The 26113-nt window shown below is 35.4% G+C and overlaps 1 protein-coding gene across 1 annotated transcript in view; it reads right to left on the reverse strand.

Moving 5' to 3' along the window:
* Positions 1–354: 354 nt before the first annotated feature.
* Positions 355–26113, reverse strand: part of LOC149575046 (BolA-like family protein) — a 42037-nt gene continuing 16278 nt past the window's right edge. The window contains exons 2-3 of the mRNA XM_089814910.1: positions 14620–14687; positions 355–916 (exon numbers count right to left, since the gene is read on the reverse strand). Of these exons, the coding sequence (XP_089671036.1) occupies positions 760–916; positions 14620–14687 (225 nt within the window). The 3' untranslated portion in view covers positions 355–759. The remainder of the gene's footprint in view (positions 917–14619; positions 14688–26113) is intronic.

A 26113-nucleotide genomic window follows, 5' to 3' on the forward strand; every position in this document is an offset into this window, starting at 1 on the left:
CAGTAGTATAGGCATCCTAAGAGATTGTTCTTGTACATATCTATCTGCCTTGAATTTTTATAGCTTTATAAATCCAAATCCTTTATGCAAAGAGTACATAAGCTTATATTCATTTATTTTCTTAAGAGTATTTGACTTTTTAAGAAAAAATTATTTTCTTAAATGATGTTCATTTTCATATATTGTATCAGCATTGACACAGAATCTTTAACTTCTCATGTCATTCAGTAGTCTAGGCATCCTAAGAGATTGTTCTTGTACATATCTATCTGCCTTGAATTTTTATAGCTTTATAAATCCAAATCCTTTATGCAAGAGTACATAAGCGTATATTCATTTATTTTCTCAAGAGTATTTAAGAAAATTTTCTTAAATGATATTCATTTTCATATATTGTATCAGCATTGACACAGAATATATCCCACACAAACCAGAATCCTTTAACTTCTCATGTCAAATTCAGTAGTCTAGGCATCCTAAGAGATTGTTCTTGTACATATCTATCTGCCTTGAATTTCTATAGCTTTATAAATCTGAATCCTTTATGCAAGAGTACATAAGCTTATTGTCTTCAACCTTGTGATGATTGAATGTTCAAGTAAAATGTCAAGAGCGAAGGAACAAATGGCTGAAGAACAAATAGAGGCCCGTTCTATAGTCCATAGTAACAATACAACTTGAGGAAAATTGAGGAAAATTGAATGTATAGACTGAAAGCTGAACCTAGGTCATGAAACCTTCAATATCCAACATTAAATATTACTTAGATGCATCCGCAACCTCAGCAGGAGTTTTTGTTGTCATTTGATCAACAGCATGAACAACACTTTGCATCTCTTCCCATATTGCCTTGTAGACCATCCTTTGCCTATTCACTTGGGATTGTCCTTCAAAGGTTGATGATATAACATCAATACTGATGAATGCACTCATCAATAAGATAAGTCAGAAGGAAAATCAAAATGGATCCAGACATACATTATATGAGAAATAAATGACATTATTCAAAAGATGCAGAATGTTTTAGATTCATAAAAAAAAGTGTTGAAAGCATGTTAGTATAACAGGTGAAGTTCCTCTATCAAATCCCCAATTATTACTTTAACAATTCTGTTCACAGCTCGTCCTGATTCACTAATTAGTGAATACCATTAATTCCTTGCCAAAAAGAGAATGTTGGAACTAGCCATATGCAGACAACAAGAAAAAAAGGTTGGCATGACAAAGTATACAAGATTTGAAAAAATCCATGTGATATTGGCAGAGCATAGATAGTTAATAAAACCTAAGTCTCCTTTGATAAAGTAATACTGCCACCAATCACTGTCTGCCAACTACAACACAAGAAAGAAGAGAAAATGTTGGCAGAGTGATCTAGATGCTCTGAATGACATAGGTCTTGCTGATACCATTGACAAATACAAAGCCTTTTGCTAATATTAAAGACATAATAAATGTAGTAATATTCAAGCAACAACTTCATCTTACAATAATCTGATCTATAATTAGCATAGATATCTGACAGACAACTTGCGAACATGAATCAGAACATAGTTCATATACTTGTCCCCTTATTAGTTTTCTCAACAGGACAAGTTGCTCAAGTGCCAAAAATAGAAGGCAGTTGCAAAGAAGCAAGGAAAGAACTGAAACACAGAAAAATAGAGCTCAAACATAAGGCAATTTACCTTGGACAAACCTCACGTGGGAAAAGTTCAGAAAATTTAGGCCTTTCCTTTTCTTGCCACTGGCACTTTTAAATATTACAAGTCAAATGCCTTCTGGATGCTTCCAAGAACACTAACAATTTTGTCCTAACTAGTGTTGCTCTGCAACTTGTTTCAACACATGCTTCTCTACACTGCACTTAATTCTACCATTCCAAAAACACTCAGGAAGAAGAATTGCACCACACAAAAGGGAAGCACTGATATACAAACTCAAATAAATAGTAAAGATTTTCCATTTCTTGCCACTAGAACTCTACAAATAGACACCAATTAAATGGCTTCTTGAGGCCTCCAAGAACATCAACAATTTTATCCTAACTAGCTTTGTTCTGCAACATGTTTCATCACATGCTCTCCTGCAGCGTACTTGGATGCTACTACTCCAAAAACACACACAAAAAGAATTACATGACACAAGGGTGTACTTATAAAGAAACTCAGCAGAAGGACTGAACAAATATTCCAGATGATGACAACCATTGAAGGACAAAATACAAAGTGTTAGAAACAGGGGATTCATGTGATTAGGTTTGGGCCGTCAAATGGGATGCAGATCGATGGATATGATTTAAAGATCTAACTCAAAGTGCCCTAAGTGTGAAGCTAAAGATTCTGCAGATCTGGCGATGCTCCTATCTCCGCGAAGGAAGATGCTCATCAGATAATGTTCACTGCGTGACGGGAGCCATAGATTTCCCCAAGCTTACAAAGGATGGGCCTAGTCTGACAATTCATCTTGAGTGTCCACCTAAGCTCAGATCGACAGATGATGCTCTACATGAAGATGTACACTGTGGAGCAGTTGAAAGGTCAACAGACGCCACATACACAGACTATTGTCATATTATATTTTCCTGCATCAAGAAACGTTTATGGCTATAGGTCATAGTGATCATCGCCAAGCACAGGAGACAAAACTTTGTTACAGCAATGAGCAATGAGGAATGGACAATCGATGAAGTTATCACCATAGGTCATAGCAATCAGGCTTATCGCTAAGTGCGGGAGACAAAACTTTGTTACAGCGATGAGTAATGAGGAATCGACAATCGATGAAGTTATCACCATAGGTCATAGCGATCAGGCTTATCGCTAAGAGCAAGAGACAAAACTCAATTACGGCGATGAGCGATGAGAGATGTCCATCGCCACAACCTTCAACAATCATCGCCAAGCACAGGAGATGAAACTTAGTTATACTGATGGACGATGAAGTTATTGGTATAGGTCATAGCGATGTGAAGATCGAGCTCACAGTACACAAAAGAGAGTTTATCGCTATATCCTATAGTGATGATCCCATCAGAGGCTGGATTGAGTAGTTAGATGTTGTGGCGATGAGCGATGAAAATGAAACATCACTATGTGTTATAGCGATAAACCAAGCAAAACATTATTTTCGTTTCGGGAGTTTTTGAACAAGAACATGAAGACCCTCCAAGACCCTCGAGATTTGTTGCCACGTTATGCAAGATCAGTATTCAGCATTTGTTGCTGTCTTTTGTAACCGATAAATGGCTTCTTGCTGTGAGTCATTCTAGTGTAGAAGATGAATCAGTTCAGTTGTTTTCTGTTACACTCCATCTCTGATTTCTATATGAATTCTTTTGATAATCAATAGAAAGTTCGGCTAATTTTTGGTGTGAAGTACTTCGTGTTGCAGAGACAAGATTGAATGTGTTTTATGCCAATAATTTACTGTGCCATTGCATGTGTGATTTTGAATACCTCTCTAAAGTTAGATTAAGATCAATGGACAAACATAATTTTGTTTCTTTATTTTAATACAACAAACTGAAGGCAATCAGAGTATTACTCGAGGTTGAGGGAGATATCTCTGTTGTAAAGTTTCTTCAAATTCTGAAGTGAATCAAACTTAGATTGTATCTTTCTTAGTCTGTTGTAGATGATCTTCAATAAACAGTCTTGTTTCAATGAAATAATATAATTCTGGAAATGCTTATAATTCCTACAATTCGTCTTGGGGCAGTATTGATTTAAGGAGCGGACTTCAATGTCTTGTGTGTCCTTAAACTTCAATCACACCCACCTCTTATACTGTGACCAAAGGGCATGTCCCTTAAAGGGACATGACCCTCTCTAGGTCAGCCCACACTTCATTTATAGAAATCGGCGCTCAATAGGAGATAACAAATGTATTAACTAACATAACTAAATAGTTATAGTTAATGCATAACAAGGATCACCGCCCATCCTATTGCGAAGTGTAATGTATTTAATGCCTTAGAATGGTATACAAGGAGAGAAGAGTAATGTACGGTCTGCACACTCAGACCAGTATCTCATACTTTATTGCATTACCAATGCCGGGGAGTCATAAGATGTGTGGATTTCTAGGATGGGCTAGGTTCAGGATCTAAAACTCACTGCCTAAGTTAGTTCTTTCTAGGACTGGCTTGGTTTTCCTCTCCCGTTCTCAGGTCAAGAACGTATAAAATTAGTTTAAGAATTAAACAAATTCATTGAATAGCATTCACAAGGGAGTTGTAATTTCAATTCAGGGGAAATCTATCAACCTGATGATGGATTATCCAACTGCTCGTAGATGATCGTCTCTTGCGAATTTGGGCATTCAAGAGTTTATAGAAGGACAATCTGTTTGCCAACAAATTGTTAAGGCATCATGCTAAGTTCCAGTCCCTTCTCTTCGCACTCATGTTGTATTTTCTCTGCGGATGATTTAGAAGAATTTAATACTTTGAGGAGTCTTCTACATCACCCATTTCGTCTGAATGGTTATACCTCTCTCCATAATAATATCAGTCCTCTGTTTTTGGCATTGTGGATTCAAGAGGTAAGTGTACATTGAGCAGTGAGAGGGCTTTGTGATTAAATAATTCTTGTGCTTTATGTTGATGATTTGTTATCACTGGTGATGATGATCTCATTATCAAATGTAAGGAGGAGCTAGCTTCTAAGTTTGAAATGAAAATACATTGCATGGAAGAGAACCTTGTCATTTCTTTCTTGAAAACGTATCTCATGCTATATTTTCCTTGTTTTTCTGATGAACGACCTTGAAACTCCATACCCAAACAGCTTGTAGCTAAGACTTTTGGCCCATCTTAATTGTTGAATTTAACAGTATGTGAGATAGATCTGATACCGATGTTGCTCATCTCTGCATTCTTCAGTACCTGTTGGTTATTCTTCAGTACCTGTTGGTTATTTGTTAAGGCATTGTCTAAGTTCCAGTCCCCTCTCTTCGCACTCATGTTGTATTTGATATGTGGATGATTTAGAAAAAATTTGGAATTTGAGGAGCCTTCTGCATCTCCCATTTCGTCTGGATGGTTATACCTCTCTCGATAATAATAAATATGTATATCAGTCCTTCGATTTTGGAATTGTGGATTCAAGAGGAAGTGTACATTGAGCAGTGAGAGGGCTTTGAGATTCAATATAGAGATTCTCATATGTGCAAGCTGAAAAGGCACTGTAAGGCCTTGAGCAAGCTCCTCGTGCTTGGTATGAGAGAATTGATCACTATATTTTGAGTTTGGAATTCCAAAGAATGATGTTGATCCAAATTTATACTTCAAGATAAATAATGACAAGGTGTTGATTCTTGTGCTTTATGTTGATGATATGTTATCACTGATGAGGATGATCTTATCATCAAATGTAAGAAGGAGCTAGCTTCTGAGTTTGAAATGAAAATACATTGCATGGAAGAAAACCTAGTCATGTCATTCTTGAAAATACATCTCATGCTATATTTTCCTTGTTTTCTTATGAATGGCTTTGACTTTTGGCCCATCTTAATTGTTGAATTTAACAGTAGATGTGAGATAGATCTGATACCCATAATACTCCATACCCAAACAGCTTGTATCTAAGACTTTTGGCCCATCTTAATTGTTGAATTTAACAGTAGATGTGAGATAGATCTCATACCCATGTTGCGTATCTGCTTTCTTCAGTACCTGTTGGTTATTTGTTAAGGCATCGTGCTAAGTTGCAGACCCTTCTCTTCGCACTCATGTTGTATTTGATATGCTGATGATTTAGAAGAATTTAATATTTTGGGGAGTCTTCTGCATCTCTCATTTCATCTGGATGGTTATACCTCTCTCGATAATAATAAATATGTATATCAGTCCTTCGATTTTGGCATCATGGATTCAAGAGGAAGTGTACATTGAGCAGTGAGAGGGCTTTGAGATTCATTATAGAGAGTCTCATGTGTGCTGGCTGAAAAGGCACTGTATTGCCTTAAGCAAGCTCCTCGTGCTTGGTGTGAGAGAATAAATCACTATCTTTTGAGTTTGGAATTCTAAAAGAATGATGCTGATCCAAATTTATACTTCAAGGTAAATAATGACAAGGTGTTGATTCTTGTGCTTTATGTTGATGATTTGTTATCACTAATGATAATGATCTCATTATCAAATGTAAAGAGCTAGCTTCTGAGTTTGAAATGAAAGATCTTGGTTTGTTGCACCATTTCCTTGGGCTTGAGATATGCAAAGACCAGATGAAATCATTTTGGGTCAAGGAAAATATGCAATTGATATTTTGAAAAGATTTGGCATGTTAGAGTGTAAATCTATGGTGACTCATTTGAAAGCAAAATTTAAAAAGTTACATGACAATACAACTTCTTCAGATTTAGTGGATCCTATGATGTACAAGCAATTAAATTGGCTGTTTGATGTATTTGGTTAATGCGAAGCCTGACATATGTAATGCAATTAAAACCTTGAGTCAATTCATGCAATTCATGTGTGAACCAAGGCAAATCCATCTTGTGGCAGCCAAACACATATTGAGATATGTCCCTGGTACAGTGGGATATGGCTTGAAATATTCTTCATGTGTAGAGCTGAACTTGCAGGGGTTCTTTGATTCAAATTGGGCAAGGTGTGTGCCTGATTGAAAGAGTATTTTAGGATACATTTTCAACCTAGGTTAGCACATGATTACCTGGTACAGCAGGAAACAATCTCATGTTGCTCAAAGTACAGCTGAAGCATAATATCTTGCAGTTTATATGGCTGCAAGAAAAGTTGTGTGGCTTCGAAAATCACTTGCAAGGTTGTCTGGGCAGCCTTTGGAACTTGCAATGATTATGTGTGGTAACCAAAGCTGTGTGAAGCTTTTGGTTAATCCAGTCTTCCATGATAGAACCAAACATTTGGAAATTAAATATCATTACATGAGAGAGATGGTTCAACGGAAAGCAATTGAACTCAAGTACATTTCTACTAGAGAGCAAATTGTAGGCATTCTCACCAAGCCACTTCCAAGAATGAAGTTCTATTTTTTCTGAAAAAAGCTTGGTATTGTGGAGAATGATGCTCTTGCTGAGAGAGAGTCTCAGCCTCAATGATTCATTGCATGTGGTTAATGATTCTTCTCTCTGTGGAAGAGAAGTTCGGGGTGAAACCCTTTGTTAATCAGTTCCCCTCTACGAGAGAAGTTCGAGGTGAAATCCCTTGTTAATGAATTCTTCTTTATGAGAGAAGCTCGAGGTGAAATCCCTTGTTAATGAGTTCTCTGTGAGAGAAGCTCGAGGTGAATTCCCTTTTTCCACGTTCTAGGTGTAGCTATTATGGATCCATGCTTTGGAGGTAGTAATGGTGAAAGTTGTGTGTGAATCCATGACTTTAATTGCTGTTTTCTGATTCACCCTCTAGGAGTAGCTATGGTGAATATTGTTATGCTGAGATAATGATTTATTGAGAAAATCTATGACGATATTCTTGTTGATATTATTTTTTGTTGCAGCTATGTGCACTTGCCATGAGATGGCACTTTGAAGATCTCTCTCTAGCTAAAAGGGAGTGCTGAATTTAGTAATAGCTGCAAGATAGATCTAATACCTGTGTTTCTCATCTCTGCGTTCTTCAGTACCTGCTGGTTAGTTGCTAAGGCATCGTACTAAATTCCAAACCCGTCTCTTCACACTCATGTTGTATTTGCTATGTGGATAATTTAGAAGAGTTTCATATTTTGAAAAGTCTTCAGCATCTCCCATTTCGTCTGGACAGTTATACCTCTCTCAATAATGTGTATCAGTCCTTCATTTTTGGCATCATGGATTCTCTTCCATTTATTATTTTTCTGTTCTTCTTTCTTGGAGGCCATGTGGATGCTGACATGGCATCATTGTATGGGAGACTACATTATAGATTAACATTTTTGTCCTTGCTGGCTGTTACTTAAGTTTTATTGTCAGTTTTTAAGAATCTCCGTCAACTCTTCTCTATATCCAGATGCATGATATTGTATCTGACTGAAAATCTAAAATCTTTAACCAATAAATAATGCAATTAGAACCATCTCCAAGTACATATTATAAAGTAGCAGAAAATGCTGGTAGAAGATACATCATAAGAGGAAGAGTACTGTTAAATCCTTATAACTTGATTATATCAATGTTCTGATATTCCCGATCAGACAGATCCAATATGCATATAAGTTCCCTTATACTTGCCTCATGATAAATACTTCTCACCCTAAATGATCGACGTTTTATTAGGTATATTTATATGCCTCTTGAAATAACTATTGTAGTTGATTTCTAATTAACTATTAGTTAAATGATAAAGGCCGCCGATTTGTTATGAAAAGGGATTAATTCATGGAGAGCCAACCTAGAAGGGATGTGTCTTATGGAAAGATAAGACCCTTGGTCTATGTATAAATAGGAACAAGTTTGTGGATAGAAGACACACAATTACCAAAGTCTACTCTTCTAGCAATCTGCTCCTTGACAATTTAGATTAGAGATAAATTATAATTTCCAGAATTCATTTCAGACTTCCTAAACAATAACATTCAGCCCAGACTTGAAGGAGATCGATTTTCAGCAAGACCAAAATCATTATTTCAATAGTGGTTGATCAAAATTTGTAGAAACTTTACATGGTATCAGAGCTCTGGTAGTCAAACCTAGGCTCTGCACATTGACAATCAGATTTGAAAATATCTAGCAACTCCTCCTACCTTCAATGGTTAGCACAATCAGACCCGAAGATAGGTTTGATGGAAAAGAACACTTTGTTGCTTGGAAATTCAGAATTATGATGATTCTTGAAGACAATGATGTAATACAATTTGTTGATAAAGAACCCAAGCGACCTGATGCTGATCCTCATAAAACTATCTCGATTATAGGAAACAGGAAAGCCAAGCAAATCATATTAGATGGGGTAAAAATGAAATGGTACCTATGCTAATGAAACATCAAACATTATTTAATATAATAAGTGCATTATTAAATGCATATGAGGTTAAAAATGCAACTAGAACCCTTGCACTAAAAAGGCAATTAAATCATATACAGATAAAGAAAGGAGAATCTATGAATTCATACTTCCTAAGGGTGGCTAGTCTAAGAGATGAACTTGCAAGTATAGGGACCATAATTGAAGACAAAGAGCTAACACTTATGGCTATAGATGGGTTACTGGACTCATAGGAAACATTCTCACAAGGAGTAAGCGCTAGAGACAATCTTCCAGACTTCAATAGACTTAAAGGAGATTGCCTTCAAGAAGAATCTAGGAAACTTGAGAAATGAGGAAAATTGAAAACTAAAGATGAAGAACTTCATGTTCTCAACAGAAAATCCTATAAAGGTAAGAAAAAGCACTTCAAGAAGAAGGGTAATCAAAGAAATGACAAACCTAAAAAAGATTTATCCAAAATAAGATGCTTCAAATATGAAGAATTTGCACACTGTAGATCTAATTGCCCTAAGAATTCAAAATAGCAAGTAAACTATACAAACATTACTAGGAAAGAAGAAAACTATGATCCTGAGAAACGTGTACTATATTCTGCACTATCAAATGGAGCATCAAGCACAGCATGTGTAACTGATAGTGGATCATCTCGACACATTACAGGATACAAAGAAGTACTAGACTCAATATCAGAAGAAGTTAATGACGAAGTTACCATAGGTGATAATTCCAATCATTCAGTCAAAGGAATTGAGAACTGCACCTTGAAACTAAAGCCGGGTATTTCTCTATGTACCAAGAATAAAGAGAAATTTAATCTCTATTACAGCACTTGAAGATGATGGACATAGTGTTGCATTCATAGACGTTAAAGTGATGACCTAGTCTAAAAACTTTTCATTTAAGAAATCAAAGTTGATTGGTCAAAGAAAGGGATACTTATATGAATTAAACATAGAACCTATTCCAAGCCTTAATTCATGAAGTTGCTGATAAACGAAATATGTCATAGAAGGTTAGAACATCTAAACTTCAAAGCCTTATCAACTATGGAGACGATGGTTATCGGTTTACCTAAGTTGAATAAAGATCATTCAAGCATACGCAAAGGATGCGCTTTCAGTAAGAACACCAAACGATCATTTCATGATAGCACTAGAAAAACTAACAATGTTTTGGAATTAGTCCACTCAGATTTATGTGGACCTATGTATTTTCCTTCTCTTGGAGGATTATGGTACTATATACTTTTTATAGATGATTTCTCTAAGAAAACATGAATTTACTTCTTAAAATGTAAAGAATCAGAAGAAATCCTTAAGAGATTTAAAAAATTCAAAACCATAACTGAAAACTTATCAGGACACAAAATTAAAACTTTTAGGACTGATGATGGAGGGGAATATACTTCAGACATGTTTAAAGATTTTTGTAAAGAAATAGGAATTAAGGTGGGGTATATTGTTCCATACAACCCACAGCAAAATGGGGTAACAGAAAGGAAGAATATAAAAACTATAAAAGCAACAAGAGCTGTGATATTTGATCAAAATTTAGAATTTTCTCATTGGGCAAAAGCCTCTTGTACTGTTGTCTATATTCAAAACAAAAGTCCTCACGTCCACCTTAGAGATAAAACCCCTGAAGAAGTCTTTTCTAAGGTTAAACCAAATATAAGCTATCTTAGGATATTTGGCTGCCCAGTATACATAGATGTTCCAAAAGAAAAGAGAACTAAATTAGAACCCTCTAGGAGGAAAGGTATTTTTGTCGGGTATAGTGAAATATCGAAGGCATATAGAATTTTCATACCTAGTCAAAAAAATATTGAAAATAGTAGGGATGTAATATTTGAAGAAGATTTAGCATTCAAAAGAACCCTTAGTTCTGAAGATCCTACATATATACCTAGTTCTAAAGAAAAACATGAATCTAAATTTCAAAGGGAGAATAGTGAAGAAATTGAAGATGAAATTCAAAATCTTAATCTTGAGGCAACTCAAAATCCTAAGAAAAGACCACTTTGGGCTATTAAGACTGTAGAGGAAGAACAAAACTTCGTTGCACCATCTGGAACCTTTAGAGAAAGCAAAAGACCCAAAAGATTTTCTAGTTATGCAGCAAACATGAGTGATTCATCTAAATCAGAACCAGCCAATGTTTTAGATGCTATTAAACATAAAACTTGGAAGAATGTTATGATGGAAGAATACCAATTCATTATTAAGAATGATGTTTGCGAAATTGTTCCAAGGCCTGAAGGAAAATCTATTGTTTCCTCTAAGTGGATATTTAAAATCAAGCATGCTGCTGACGATAGCATTGAAAAACATGAAGCCAAATTCGTAGCCAAAGGATTCTCTTAGAAGGGAATTGATTATGAAGAAACCTTTGCTCCACTTGCCAGATACACCTCTGTAAGAGCAGTCCTAGCTATTGCAGCATCGAAGGGATGGAAAGTACATCAAATGGATGTGAAAAGAACATTTATGAATGGAAAGATTACAAAAGACATGTATTTGGAACAACCTGAAGGATTTTGAAACTCATAACCCTAAAGTCTTTGTTTGCAAGCTCAAGAAAGCTCTCTATGAGCTTAAACAGGCTCCAAGGGCATGGTATGAAAGAATCAATAACTATCTGTCCAGTTTAGGATTCTCCAAGAATGATGCTAATCCAAATCTCTATTATAAAAAAGATAAAGATGATATGATAATTTTGATACTATATGTTGATGATTTACTAATAACAGGTGATGATCATCTTATAGATCAATGCAAGAAAAATCTAATCAAAGAATTTGAAATGAAAGATTTAGGAGTCATTCATTACTTCCTACTACCTAGGATTGGAAGTATGGCAGAACTCTGACAGCATCATACTTAATCAAGGAAAGTATACATTAGACATCTTGAAGAGATTTGGAATGTGGAACTGTAGACCTACGTCTTCTCCTATGGAGACTAATCTACATAAACTTAAGGAAGCAACAGCAGAATCACCCTCATAGATCCTACTCTTTACAGACAGATGATTAGTTCTCTTATGTACTTGGTAAATACAAGACCTGATATTTGCTATGTTGTTAATGCTTTAAGTCGATTTGTGTGAGCCAAAGGAGATTCACCTAGTTGCAATCAAACACATCATGAGATACTTACAAGGCACTCTTAACCTTGGGCTCAAGTATGAAAAAGTTGACTTGGACTTACATGGGTACACAGACTCAGATTGGGCTAGAAATGTTACTGATAAGAAAAGCACTTCAAGATGTTGTTTCAGTTTAGGCTTAGCAATGATATCTTGGATATGTATAAAGCAGGCATCAGTAGCACAGAGTTCCACAGAAGTTGAATACATTGCCACAGCAATAGCCTCTCGGGAGGAAGGTTGGCTTAGAAAGTTACTTGTGAGATTATTTGGTCAACCCATGAACCCTACTATTATTCATTGTGATAATTAGAGTTCCATCAAGCTTTTTGCAAATCTAGTTTTTCATGACAAGTCCAAGCATATTGAAATTCCTTACTATTATGTAAGAGATATGGTAGATAGGAATACTGTAGAATTAGAATATATTTGCGCTGCACATCAAACGGTAGATATTCTTACCAAACCTCTCTCTCAAGTGACCTCTCTCTCAAGTGAAGATAGATCACTTCAAGAAAAGACTTGGTATGGTTGAATTATGATACATTTGTATTGTTTAATTATTAATGAAATTATTTTGAGATAAAATTATTATTTTCAGGCTATTGATTGTTATGGGCTCCACCATTTCTATTCATTATTTAAGAGGTGATGATCTCTACGATAATGAACACTTGTATAAAAGACATTATGAGAGATGATGATCTCTTAGAGAATCTACTTAACAGTAAATAACTACTGCCAGATCTGAATGAGTTCAAGATCACATTGTAATATAGACATTTCTATGCCTATCAGTCACAACATGGATAAAGGAAGAATTCAATCATTCTTCAGTTTTTATCCTGTGAACTAGTAGATCTTAACTCAGGATCATATTGTGTTGTAGGCGTGCCAGTACCTATGAGTCACAATTTGGATAAAGGAAGAATTTTATCATTCTCCAAATTTTATCCTATGTATTGCATTACATGTAATACTGTTATCAAGAGTGTTAGTGATAATCCATATTACAGGTTTGGTAATATAACTATCATGTGTATCATGATACTAAAATGCATGGAAGAATCAGATAGATATAGAGCACAATTCTATGCTTAAACAATGTTGCTAGATATGTTTCTCTCATTTATATTATCAAGTTAAGAGGAGGTGTTAAATCCTTATAACTTGATTATATCAATGTTCTGATATTCCTGATCAAACAGATCCGATATGCATATAAGTTCCCTTATACTTGTCTCATGACAAATACTTCTCACTCTAAATGATCCGCATTTTATTAAGTATATTTATATGCCTCTTAAAATAACTATTGTAGTTGATTTCTAATTAACTATTAGTTAAATGATAAAGGCCGCCGATTTGTTATGAAAAGGGATTAATTCATGGAAGGCCGACCTAGAAGGGATGTGTCTTATGGAAAGACAAGACCCTTGGTCTATGTATAAAATAGGAACAAGTTTGTGGATAGAAGACACACAATTACCAAAGTCTGCTCTTCTAGCAATCTGCTCCTTGATGATTTAGATCAGAGATAAATTATAATTTCCAGAATTCATTCCAGACTTGAAGGAGATCGATTTTCAGCAAGACCAAAAATATTATTTCAGCATTGGTTGATCAGAATTTGTAGAAACTTTACAAGTACTGCATAATGAGCATCATGAGTTGCTTTGCATTGTGCTCAACACATTTGAAGAGGGGCAAGGAAGCATCCCATTGCCATATATGTTTTATGAGTTGTACTAACATTATGGACCAGCCTACCTGTGAAATGCATGTCATTGCATTTTCTAACTCAAAATGTTGCTTAGTGATCCTAATTAAGACTTTTGAGTTGCCAAAACTAAATATATCGTAGAAGGGGACTAGTTATCAAATCTTGAATCATTATTTAAAATTCTATTGTTTATTTACTCTCATTTGGAGGTTGTTCCCCTTGAAAATAGCTCTTCATATTTAAGCTATTCAACATTTCTACATATAACATCTTGTATTTGTTCTATCTTCCTCTACCTACAGACAATTAGTGTGGATGTGCTGCAATTATCAATATTATTTCTTTAATATTATAGAAATATAATCAACAAGCGATGTTGGAAACCACAATAACCATTTTCTTTTTGGCTTGTTTAGTCTAAGTTGGACTTATTTAATAAATATTGTATATGAGTCATGCTAGAATATACCCTATTATTGTCATGATACAACTATGCCAAATGCTCAGCATAGTTATAGGCGAATTGTTATAGTGAAGAGAAATTTAAACATAAATAACAGTAACACTTTTAAAAGAGCTCCTCATCACCATTGCATTACAAGTCATGTTAGAAACACTCATGGATCAAGATTTCATGAATGCCATCTTCTTCAAACAAGAAATTGTAGATTCAAAAGCTATCAACAAAGAAATTTAAAAAATCAATTATCTATCACATCTGACTCAAAAGAAGCTAAGAATGCAAAAACTAGAGATGAGATATTTCTATGTTTTGATCAAGTTGAGGAATCAAGGAGCATACCTTACATGACGACCATCGCCATAAGCATCTTTGACGATAACTTCTTCAGCATTCAATTGCTCTTTTATCTTTTTTATATATGCAATCAATGTTTGAAAACAATTAACCACTACTATGGCAAGAAAAGAAAGGAGCCAGTAAAAGTTATACAATTGATAATTCTCAATAATACAAAGCGTCATCTAAATGAGAAACTAGCTTCAGAAAATTAATGGGGGCCAAAATTACTTTATGTCCACTAAAGACTAAATATAATAACATAAACGGTATCCTCTAAAACAACCTCTGTAAAATTTTAGCATGCAATTATACTTCCCAAAGTATAAGAGACTGGCAACAAATATCCAAATAACCCACAAAATGTCTTCACCAAATATACTTACAAAGTCATTACAAATCTAAAACCAGTTAGAATGTCTTTAAGTATATTCCCTAAAGTGTTCTTAGTTAGAAAATATTAGATTTTTGAATCAACAGAATTTAAACAAGACTATACACGTGAGATGGCTGACATTATGTGTGCGCACTGTAAATGTATCATATTGATTAGATCAAAACCCTTTTAGATAACAATTATAGTTTGATACATTAAAATGTCTAAGACTATTAAAACTTATACTCTCTCAGAACAATAACTGTTATTTGTTCGAAGTGCTAGAATTAAAAAGGAAAAAATAGTTGCAAGCCAAATGCTAACATCGACAAGGGTGAGAAAGGGTGAGTAATGTTCTCCCTCTTCACAACCAGTTGACATAAGAACATCTTGCGATCAATGATCCATGGACAAAATCAAACTCTTACAAATCAAAATGGGTCAACATAATAATTCATGATGAAATGGGTCAACATCATAATTCATAATGCTAGGATGTAATTCCACTCAGGTTCAAATAAAGGATGATAAGATATAGCAGTGAATAGGTAGTTAAATGCTGGTGGCTACAAGACCATTCATTGGCAGTTCTAACACCCACATGGCAACATGAGGACTTAAAATTTGAAAAGTGCTAATATTCAGTAAGACTCTCTACAGCTTGAAACCAACTGAGAACTTCTGACTTTCAAACTCATTACCCATGAGTTTTAGAAAAGGTGACACTAACATCAACCTAGAAAGCAGAATGTCACTGTAGTAGCTTTAAATATTTCAATAAATATATATTGGTTGGAAATTCAATATGGTGCATTCCAAACCAGTTCATAATGTACCTACAACAACTTAGCATAGAATTCAATCTTTTGAAGTCCCTTGTTACCCAAAACAGTGCAATTTGTATTGGATAACTTCGATGGATTGATGTAAAAAGGAATTTTGAAATATACAGACTACATATCCCAGTAAACATTTTACCCCTTTAAATGCATGTACATATCGGCTGGCAAGTTGTATCCTGCAACCAGCAATTCTGAACCCCTAATGGTCAGATTTAAACACACAATTAAAATTGAAATATAGCAGAGTCCAGAAAAATCTATGTTACTGGGTACACGTACACAGGCCCTGTACCTGGTTTGGGTACGCACCCAGTATGGGTACCTGCTTGGTTTGCACAGGGTACCTACTGGGTACATATATGCATATTCAAAAAAATTCCACTATCTTTGGCATTTCGCATTGATCAATGATCAAGTATCATACTATGAAATGATTTAGTTTTAGAATTTTGTATATTTCTCTTCTTTTTTGTATATCTAATGCAGATATATATATATACACACATACATAGCCAAACCCTAAAAAAATTCACGTACCCATGTACCAAATTCTTGTACCTGCACCCATCCCCGAACCCCAACTGGTAACTTAGAAAAAAATCACTAGAACTAATCATAAGGTTATCCATAGCACTAAGTCAATTTATGGTGTGTGCTATCTAGAAAAGATGGTATTTCTAGATCATTGTATTTTATAGACCATTAAAAATGTGAAATGATTGATCTTAAAGGTATATTTGTGTATCATATCAACTTCTGTGTTGTATTGCACCAATCAGATTATAAGTCTCTTTGATGACCATTAAGATTTCATATGTCAAAGCTGTAAAATGAAGCGTACTCTCTTCAAACCATAAAATAAAAACACACACTTTATAGACAAAAAATCAGGCATTTAGTTCAAATATATTGAAAGCTGCAAACAAAATAGGTAACCCCATCATGTAACCCAAGGCACAATTACAAATTAGACCAAAGAAGCTAAGAAATAGAGAGCAACATAAATCTTTAGTCATGTGTGAGAAACTATCAGTAGAATAGCAATATTCCACGAGATTTGGGACAGAGGGACAGGTTTCAGGGACGGAGTGACAGAGAGCCTAAGTTTGGGGACGCCAGCAAGGGGTGCGGGGGCTGGTGCTGATATACATAAATTACTTGAAAATTTATTTATGAAAGGATGTATAAGAACTATATTTCAAATGAAACTTTGGCAAATTAGTAAAAGAGCAAAAGCAAACACTAAACACAAAAATATGAATCGTATGTGACTGATATTTTATAGACAGCGATACTGTCATTCAACACTGTTTATAAGAAAACTTATACATAGAAATTAAACATAGAGGTGAAAATGGAATTAGATAATGAATTGCTGGATAGATATGACAGTAGAAATAACGATGGAAACACCAAAATAGAAACCCCAGAACGGGTTTTTAGTTTTTTTGTTTTTGGAGGGGGGGTGTTAGCCATCATAATCAGCAATAATTATAATGTATGCAATTACAGCTACAAAACCTCATAAATTGCCCATTTTAGGTTTGCAAATGATCTGAAAATGTCCTTAAATCAGCCAATTTTTAGACATCTTAGTGGCAGGATGGTGGGGGATACCCTGCGCCTAGAGACATCCCCATCTCAGAAAAATAGAACTCAGTGGGTCAGTGAAGCACAGACAACATGAGATTCAAAACAATTCATCCATATCTCGTGCATCTATGAAGGCTTTGAGTGTAAAGTCTCCCAAGAGGAAAGGTATTCTTGTGTGCCATGCAGAACCATAAAACTGATTGGCCATAGTCATATTAAAAATGAAATTCACCATTTATGTTTCTATAACTCATAGCAGTTCACCTTCATAACAATCACATCTTCAAACTACAGGTTAAATGTTGTATGTGTTGGAAATTTGGTTGTGCATGTAAGAGATTGTTGATGTGTGCTGATATTAGTGTTCTGTCACTGATGTCAACATACTATTCATGTTGCAGACATTGTTCAGTTCGGATGATTTCTGATATTCAGATGTTATATTGAAGATTTATTGTTAGTATTGTTGGAGTTTCTGATATGTCTGTAGTTGACTCTGGTCAACCTACAGAGATTTGCATAATTATATCTGAATGAGCTATGATCAATTTACTGATTGTTGGTGTTACATTGGTATGGTGTTCAATGGTTGAATATTTGGTTCAGTATGGATCGGATTTGATTGTTTGTAAAGACCTTGTCTTGTCTCTAACTGAAATGCTGATGAAAAATATAAATGTTTTTTGTATTTTGGGGTTTTCTGATCTTTCGAGATTTTTGGATTATATGTTTTTTTGGAATTTTCTGAACAATATATGTAAATGCAACAAATGAAATGCAATACAGAACTAATGATCTATGAAGAACAATTTGTAATTTGATGGAAATCGCAACAATTAATGTAACAGGAATTATTGACTAATGGAAAACCTGATTTAGCACACAGCCCTTGATGGAAATGACTGTAAATGGGCCCTCATGCAATTCACTCAAAGCCACATACATTGAAGCTGAGCGGCTCCCTAATCACCTCTTTCATTGTCAATGTACCTTTGTACTCCCAGTTGCTGCTGATTAACAAATCGCAGCTTCCAAATTGCAACTTCCAAATGAACCTGCTGCTGCCTTTGGTAAGTGTGTGGCATCCACAAATTGAAATCGCAGACCTGAAATTAACACACACAGCCCAGTATGCACTTGCCCGAACCTTTATTTCCTGATCACAGGTTGTTTAGAATTGCAGGCCACCTCCAATTATGATTGCAGGTGCAAAGATAAAGTCTAATGCAGCCACCAGATGCTAAATCTGCCCTCTTTCAATGCACAATCAAACTCCACATCCAAACGCAGGTAAATATTACTTAAGCAATTCACAACTTCCTTGTGAACAATGTTTATACCTTTCATTAATATCTCTCCTCAGCTAGAGAATGAGACAGAAGAGGAAGAGAAGCCAAATTATTATACTTCAGCAATAATTTGCAAGAGAACAATTTCCACACTTCCACAAACCCTCAGCCAGATATCAAAGCAAAAGCAAATAATAATCAAGGATACCAAAATGTGGTCTCACAAATGATCACAGTCAATCTGAAAGCCATATTGAACCTCGACAAATGTAGTTTCAGATTGATATAAGAAAACATTATTGAATCCCTTGACAAATAGAAACACAATCATTTGCAGCAAGCTTCTCCTTAGCCACAGAGAATACAGTACGAAAGAAATAAAATTCAGATCAAACAATTCACAATACCTCAGCTATGAATTGCCAAGCACTTCTCAAAATCTCAGACTCAACCCTTATACTTCAGCAAGGGGAACAAAATTGAGAACCTCAAAAAAGCCACAAGCCAACAAAAGCAAAGAAATATTCAAGTGCGCTTTTTCCAATGAAATGAGCTCATATTGATAATGCTTTGTTGATAAAAGTTTCCAAAAAAACTCAACTTTAGAAACTGCGAAAGTTTTCCAAAAGAACTCATCTCTTTAAACTTTCCAACACAACATCACTTTAAATATTTAATACTTGACTTAGGCATATAATAAATGGCCCCTTCCAACGATAACTCAACCCTCAACTTAAGTGAAATTATAATTTTATAATAAGCCATTTAATAATTTAATAATAATTTGGACACTAAAAATATAATAACTCCCAAAATACTCATCATTTAAATATGTTGTCTGAAATAGGAGCCACACCTATTATTTCTCCATGTGTCCAAATGTATTTTCTAAAAATAGAAAGGGTCCATCTCAATCAACACCCAACTTACCACAAATAATAAGTACACAAATCTAAGCCCAAAGGAAGTCCAATATGAACCAAACAAAGACCAACCTGTAGTTTACTGAATTGTGGAGAAGACAAGATCCTCCCAAGCCAAACCACGCAAGAACGTCTATGCACAATAATTAGCGTATGAGGATCACAAGAATAGGCTAATCCTTGAAGCTCTAATGTTGACAAAAATGGGGACATTACAGTTGTCCCTCCCTGAAATTGCTTGTCCTCGAGCAATTCGGCAACATGGTGAACTTTATCCTCCACTTGGGTCCCAAATGAAGAAGTATGTAGCATCCCTGTCAACACTGAACCAACTGCATGCCAATATCATCAAGACCGTCAACATCGCTTGCAATAGAGCGCCTAGTACCTATGCCGATGATGTAAAAGTCAAGGCATCACCACAAGATAACTCCATAAGAGATCTCATCATACTCTTCTACCCTGTAGCCATCCATATAATATATACTGGACTGGAATCTTGATCATCAACAATCCCTGAAAAAGATGTAGTTGTAGGAGAACCATATGCACTCATGCCAACTATATCAACAATAGGTGTAACCACGTCAAATTTTGTGGACATGGGAACATCACCAACTGTCACAACAGAGAACTAACCCAAATCTGCAAATGATGAAAATTGAGTCCACCTCCACTCAGGTGAGTGCTCAACATCAATCTCAAAAAGGGAATTGTCATAAGACAATGTTGCATCCATGTCGAACATAGGATTGTCCACAAAGTAAACATCAACACTGGGTTGATCAGTAGTATAACATAACTCTGTCTCTACATCACTCACCTCATCATCAATAGCATGTGTAATATCATCAAAGCACACATCTACAATTGCATGCATACCGCTAAACTCCTCAGTAGATGGCTCAACCAACACAATTGTGGTTGCTAATATGACAATATCCTTGCATGCTCCTACCTCCACTATCACCACATCGCCATCAAACGCACAATCTCGGGAATTTATGTCAACAATTGTATCATGTAACTCAACCTCACATGAATTCCCATCATACTCTACATCTACCATGTCCAACTCATGCGGTGTCTCATAAGAAATGTCCCGCACATCTGTAGCCACCACTATATCATCACATTTCACTCTTCAAAAAAGCAATGTCATGCTTTGCTAAAAAATCACATTTGAAATCAGTTGGGTCATCTGTTTGTGCTTTTGATTCAACTCATTTACTATCACGTTCAATTGTTGTAGAATACGGGACTGTATCACAAGTTCTTCATCCCTAGGTGGAGAAGTACGCCCTCTGCGAGTATAATATCTACCTGGAATGAATCTCCTATCGCCATCCATGACGCTGAAAACCAAATCCCCAAATGAAGCACTAATCAAACAAAGTCCAATTCCCGTAGGCTGGCTGGAAACCGCTCTGATACCACTGTAAAGACCTTTTCTTGTCTCTAACTGAAATGTTGATGGAAAAATATAGATGTTTTTTATACTTTGGGGTTTTCTTGATTTTTCAAGATTTTTGGATTATGTTTTTTTGAAATTTTCTAAACAATATATGTAAATGCAACAAATGATCTATGAAGAACAATTTTAAATTTGATGGAAATCACAACAATCAATGTAACAGGAATTACTGACTATATGGAAAACCCTGATTTAGCACGCAGCCCTTGATGGAAATGACTGTACATGGGCCCGCATGCAATTCACTCAAAGCCACGTTGAAGCTGGGCGGCTCCCTAATCACTCCTTTCACTGTCAGTATACCTTTGTACTCCCAGTCGCTGCTGATTAACAAATTGCAGCTTCCAAATAAACCTGCTGCTGCCTTTGATAAGTGTGTGGCCTCCACGAATTGAAATCGCAGGCCTGAAATTAACACACGCAGCCTGGTATGCACTTGCCCGAACCTTTATTTCCTGATTGCAGGTTGTTTAGAATTGTAGGCAACATCCAATTATAATTGCAAGTGCAAAGATAAAGTCTAATGCAGCCACCAGATGCTAAATCTGCCCTCTTTCAATGCACAATCTATTACGATAATAGATAGCGTCTATTTTTATCTAATGATTATCTATTTGTAATCAATTGTAAATATTAGAATGTTTCTAATTTTTAGTTAGCCCATAGTTAACTGTTAGTTTTCTATTAGCTAGAATAGAATGTTTCTATTCTTTACGATCGTTTCCTAAGGAATCATCGTTCATTCTTTTTGTATATATTGATGTATTGATCATTGTTAATATTAAGCAAATATTTACCAACTACTTCATAATGTGCTATTAGAGCCAACACTCTAATTTTTTTTTGAAAATATTTATAATTTCTTGCTCATAATTATCTGCCTAGTATTTTCGAAATTACTTTCATTTGCTTCAAACTAGAGTTTGTCTAAAATTACACCCAATTTCTGCTACAGCCGTCAATATTCATGTTTTTTTGTTGGTAAAAAATCGTGCCCAACAAAGGGTCTTTTTTTTCCTACTCACGTCTGATATTTGCGACCCTTAATGCAACCTAAACAACACACGTCACCTAATCTGTGCGTGTTCATCTTTGCGCCTAGTTTTTGGTTGAAACTAAGACGTCTTTTTTCTCTATTCTGAAATGAAAAAACATCTGCATTCATCTAGTTTTTGCCAAATAAGACTGTCACAACCTCAAACAAAACACGTCACCTCTGGTAATCACCATTTTTGTGGTCCAATTCTGCAACCTTTTTGCCCATTGTTTGGAGCTCATTTTGCAGTCAGCTAGGGTTTTGCTCGAAACCCTAATTTTTTGTACCAAATCCAAAATATTTTTACATATTCTTGGTGGGTTTTTCGAGAGCTCAACTGGGTTGTCAGATTTTTTTGAGTGCCTCAATTTTTGAGCCAGCAAATCTGTAAACCAACAACATAGTCTTTCTAGGTTTTTCAAGCTCTCTTATAGCTACCCCTTCAATTTTTTTGGGTCTTTCATTTTTTTTGCCTCGAAGTACATGCCTTAACAGATTTTCACACTTTTTCAATGAAAAACATGTTATGGCATCTCTAACTAATATTTTGCTCAAGGGCAATTCAAAATTCAATGGTCGGAATTATAGCACATGAAAGCAACGGATACTAGAAATCTCTGAATATTAGAATATTGATCAAATTGTTCTGGGTGTTACAAAGCGTCCAACTATAACTGGTACTAATCAAGATACAGGGGATCTAAATAATCGAGAGGCAGTGATGCTTCTTAAATTATCTGTAGCTAATGATCAACTCCCTCAAATTCCATCCGGCAAGACAATTGCTGAAATATGGGAGCATCTCAAAAATCTTCATGAGACTCCAAACAAAAGCAAAGCCTTCTTTTTCAAGAACACCCTTTTTCTATTATCATGGATGAGCAGAAATTGCTTCAAAAACACCTGAATAGTATTCAGGAAATCCGTGATCAGTTGTTTGCCATTGGATGCAAGATGGAGGGAAGAGGACATTGTGGTCATAACCCTCAAAAGTTTGCCCAAGTCCTACGAGCATTTTATCGAGACTCTCAACATCACTTCTATTGGTGTTAATCTGATGTTCACAAATCTCTACACACTTCTGCTTCAGCAAGATCAGTAGAAACAACAATTCAGTAGCAGCTACAGCTCCACCTCTACCTCCATAGAGCAAGTCTTTGCTACTAAATCCTTTCATAAGGATAAAGGCAAGTCTCAGCAATCTTCTCAGCAGAAGTCCTCTGCTCCAGATTCAAAAGGCTCCAGATAAAAAAAGAATTCAATGTAACTATTGCCACAAGTATGGTCACATGAAGGTTGAATGTCGAAAATACTTATCTACCCAATCTGGGCAATCTAGTTTGCAACCCAAAGCAAACAATGCAAAGCACACTAAGCAAATTGAATCTTCCTTTTACGCCTTCATGGCTAAAAGACCTACAAATGATGTGAAGTCGTATGCCTAGCACATTGATTCAAGTGCCTCTTGTCATTTCACCCACCACAGAAATTGATTCACTGACTACCAGCCTTATTCAAATTTCGTTATTTCTGGTGGCAGAGAAGAGTACACTGTTGTTGGCAAAGGCAACATTCAAATTCAATCTATTGGGAGGAATCTCATTTTCCTACGTTTGAGGGATGGACTCTAAGTCATTTAGTTGTTGCGACACTCTCCACAGTTGGATGTCACCTTCAATTCACATCAGTGTACCATCACTGATGAGGTGACTCAGTCTATTGTTGCAATGGGTCTCGAGGATCGTGGTCTTTTCCAACTTACTGATTCTGGTGAATCTCGAAACTTAGGTATGACTACTCAACGGTCTTCTGTCAGCACACTTTGGCATCAGCAGTATGGGCACTTAAATGTGCATTATGTTGAGTAACATGGATCGTTTTCTACATATGTACTAACATTGTCAATATAATTGATGTCTTCCAAATGCAGATTTGAAGACTCGTAAATATGAGAGGAGACATGTCTCGTGAAGAGACATGTGTCTATAGTTAATCATCGTTAGTTAATATATTAATTATATAAATAAACATATGTATAATATATATAAGAGAATATTTATCTAATCATGATTTACCATCAACAATGTATCTCGAATCAATCTGACTACAACTACAAACTTAACACTCCCTCTTAGTTAGGGAGGATTGATATAGAACACATTATGCTCTTGAGTATATGGAGAGATATCATCTTGGTATGATATTCCTGGAATGGCATATTTAAGGATATTAATGTAAATCCATCAACTTAGATGTTATCTTTTAATATAATCTGAAGTATGATTCAACAAGAAATATCAATCATATGATATTCATCTTATGTATATTCTTTTGGTATGTGCAATGGCATCAAATCCTTGATGCCTACCAAAAGAATATGTAATATCCTCGAAGGGATATGAGTTGTCTGATTTCCGGCACTCTAGAACAACAATTTAATATAGTCTATCAAATAACAAGAAGTCACAATGTCATGGTCTCTATCATGACAAGTATCATGATCTCCGGTACTCTAAGACAACAATTTAATGAAGTCTAATCATGATACATTGGTTATCATGACTTCCAACACTCTACGACAACAATTCAATGAAGTTTGTCATGATAACAGGTCTACCATTTATAAGATCATCACCTTACAATGGTTACCTTCTGTCTAATCATGATACATTTGTTATCATGACTTCCAGCACTCTGGAACAACAACTTAATGAAGTCTATCATGATAACAGGTCTACCATTAATAAGATTGTCACCTTACAATGGTTACCTTCTATTTATATATGTCAATGAAAGATCGTCACCTTTCATTACATATCATATGCGAAAAGTAATCAACATGAACCAAGTCAGAGGGTGGTATAAAGGCTTTCACATCAATTCTCTCTCAAAGAGAAGAATGCATTAGAAGGAACTTCACTTAGAACTTCTTCTCATAGAGACGATACCATTCACAAAGGATTGCACCTCAAAATTCTCCCTCTTAACAATGATCCTGGGAAGTCAAGTCCAATAGGTACTCCCTTAGAGGCTCTCTTGCCCCAAGGATTCTTGTCAGACTCACTTTGAATCTGATATCAATCCTCTAATTTTCTAGTGATAAGTCAATACATCCTCATGATGCACTCAAAAGTAGGCCCATCAAAATCATGCAATTACACACATGTATTTCTAGAATCCCTCTGAGTATTAATCTTCTAAGCTCCTGTGTTGCCTTCGAAGAAGTGTCATACTCCCTCTTAATGTTTAAGGATACTCATAATCTCAATCATCAAAGATATTTGCTTCAAGAGCCTCACTTTATCCAATCTCACTCTATCCAACCTGATCACAACTTCTTTCAAGCTACCATCATAAGTTGCCTAATGTGTCATTCTTCTTTTCCTACAAGATCAACTTCAAATACAAAGGAAATGATCAAGGCAAATAATTCTTATAGTATGTGTAGAATTACAAATAAGAGAGAGACTACAATAAGCAAGTAAATATAATACTCAAGGATAATAAATACTTATCTGCACATTAATTTTCTTGATACAAGTTGCTCCAATGAAAGTCCATATATATCAAATAAGACGATGTCTCTATATCAACAATTGTCAACCAATGGGAATGAAACGTTGATTATTATTCCCCCACAATGTAAAATTCTCACTCATTCCATCAACATTGTTAGTGATACTTAGTTCTCATGAGCGATAATTTCATATCCTCATATCATCATCTCCTTCGTGTGAGTATGTAAAGTTCCCTTTATACAGAGGCTTTGATCCTATCTGATTTTCCAATTTCAAGAGGGTCTTTGTAGTTTCCTTGTAGAATATTTCTCACCTTCCACTTTGATATGTAGTAGGGTTTACCTTGGTTTTAAAGAGGTCGTATATGTTTTACTCTTCAGAATATATGTTTCCTCTATTTGCTCCCTCTCTTTCAAGGTTGCCTCTAATGAAATGTTTGGCTCCCT

This window comes from Cupressus sempervirens, chromosome 2 (genome assembly GCF_028749045.1).
Source record: "Cupressus sempervirens isolate cs-2001-9-10 chromosome 2, ASM2874904v1, whole genome shotgun sequence".
Taxonomy (NCBI): domain Eukaryota; kingdom Viridiplantae; phylum Streptophyta; class Pinopsida; order Cupressales; family Cupressaceae; genus Cupressus; species Cupressus sempervirens.